This window comes from Pyrgilauda ruficollis, unplaced genomic scaffold (genome assembly GCF_017590135.1).
Source record: "Pyrgilauda ruficollis isolate IOZ18807 unplaced genomic scaffold, ASM1759013v1 scaffold842, whole genome shotgun sequence".
NCBI lineage: Eukaryota > Metazoa > Chordata > Aves > Passeriformes > Passeridae > Pyrgilauda > Pyrgilauda ruficollis.
Genome location: NW_024530400.1, coordinates 4,823 through 6,500, shown reverse-complemented (window position 1 = coordinate 6,500; position 1,678 = coordinate 4,823). Strand labels below are relative to the sequence as shown.

Below are 1,678 nucleotides of genomic sequence, written 5' to 3'. Positions count from 1 at the left end.
TGCCCCTCCCAATCCCCAAAATTCCCATTTTTTACCAAAATTCCCAATTTTTGACCGCGTGGATGAAGTGCAAAAATTCATTTTATTCAACAAAGCCAAAAAAACCAAAAGGGGAGGGGGCCCAGAATTGGGGTTTTTTTGGGGGGGTCTCCCCAAATTTTGGGGACTCCTCCCATGGGGGGTCCCCTGACTCCTGATTGGTGGGGGGTCCCTTTGTGGTTTTGGGGTGATTTTAGGGATTCTTTGGGGTTTTGGGGTATTTTTGAATTTTTTAGGGTTTTTTTTGGGGTTTCCACCCCAAATTTTGGGGTTCCCACCCCGAATTTTGGGGTCCCCCTTAGATGAGGTCCAGCAGGATGTTCTCCTCCATCACCTGAGGGCCTGCAGACCCCTGATTTGGGGTGGTTTTGGGGAAATTTTTACGTTTTTAAGGATATTTTGGGTGGTTTTTTGGGGTTCCTACCCCCAAATTTTGGGGTTCCCACCCCGAATTTTGGGGTCCCCCTTAGATGAGGTCCATCAGGATGTCCTCCTCCATCACGCTGGGGGTCTGCACGGGCTGGAGCCCCCCCGGGGGGACGGGACCCCGCGGGCCGGGGGGCAGCAGCATCTGCCCTGGGGGGGGCACAGGGGGGTCAGGGGGGACCCCAAAACCACCTGGGGGGGTTCAGGGGGGTTTTGGGGGATCCCGGGGTGGTTTTGGGGGGTCCAAGGAGTGGTTTTGGGGTTCCCAGGGATTTTGGGGATTTCTGGGGTCATTTTTTGGGGTTCCAGCCTTGGGTTCTGGGGTTCCCAGGCTTGGATTTTGGGGGTCCCAGTGGTGGTTTTGGGGTTCCCAGGGTGATTTTGGGAGTCCCGGGCTCATTTTGGGGTCCCAGAGGTGGTTTTGGGGTTCCCGGTTTGGGTTTTGGGGTTCCCAGGGATTTTGGGGGTTTCTGGGGTAGTTTTTTGGGGTTCCAGCCTTGAGTTTTGGGGTTCCCAGTGGATTTTTGGGGTGTTTTTTGGGGGTTCCCAGGGTGATTTTTTTGGGTTCCCAGGTGATTTTTGGGGTGTTTTTTGGGGGGCTTCCCAGGGTGGTTTTTTTTTGGGTTCCCAGGGGATTTTTGGGGTGTTTTTTGGGGGGTTCCCAGGATGGGTTTTTTGGGTTCCCAGTGGATTTTTGGGGTGTTTTTTGGGGGAGTTCCCAGTAGAATTTAGGCTTTCCCAGTGGATTTTTGGGGTGTTTTTTGGGGGCTTCCCAGGGTGGTTTTTTTGGGTTCCCAGTGGATTTTTGGGGTGTTTTTTGGGGGGGTTCCCAATAGAATTTAGGCTTTCCCAGTGGATTTTTGGGGTGTTTTTTGGGGGCTTCCCAGGGTGGTTTTTTTGGGTTCCCAGGGGATTTTTGGGGTGTTTTTTGGGGGAGTTCCCAGTAGAATTTAGGCTTTCCCGGAGTGTTTTTTTTGGGTTCCTAGTGGATTTTTGGGGTGTTTTTTAGGGGATTTTTGGGGTGGTTTTTTGGGGTTCCCAGGGGGGATTTTTGGGGGATTTTTTGGGGTTTTTCACTCACCTGGGATTGGAGCTCGTGGCCCCCCCAGCTGCCCCGGCCAGGGCTGCCCCGGGGGGGGGTGCAGGAGGGGCAGCTGCCCCCCCCCCGCCCCCAGGGCCTGGTGGGGAGGGGGCAGCAGGGGCTGAGCCTGGG

At 54.6% G+C, this 1,678-nt stretch overlaps 1 protein-coding gene across 1 annotated transcript in view; it reads right to left on the bottom strand.

The window, feature by feature from the left end:
- Positions 1–286: 286 nt before the first annotated feature.
- Positions 287–1,678, bottom strand: part of LOC121364501 (mediator of RNA polymerase II transcription subunit 25-like) — a gene marked incomplete at its 5' end in the record, with an annotated part of 6,077 nt that continues 4,685 nt past the window's right edge. The window contains 2 exons of the mRNA XM_041487818.1: positions 287–615; positions 1,547–1,673. Coding sequence (XP_041343752.1) covers positions 506–615; positions 1,547–1,673 — 237 coding nt within the window. The remainder of the gene's footprint in view (positions 616–1,546; positions 1,674–1,678) is intronic.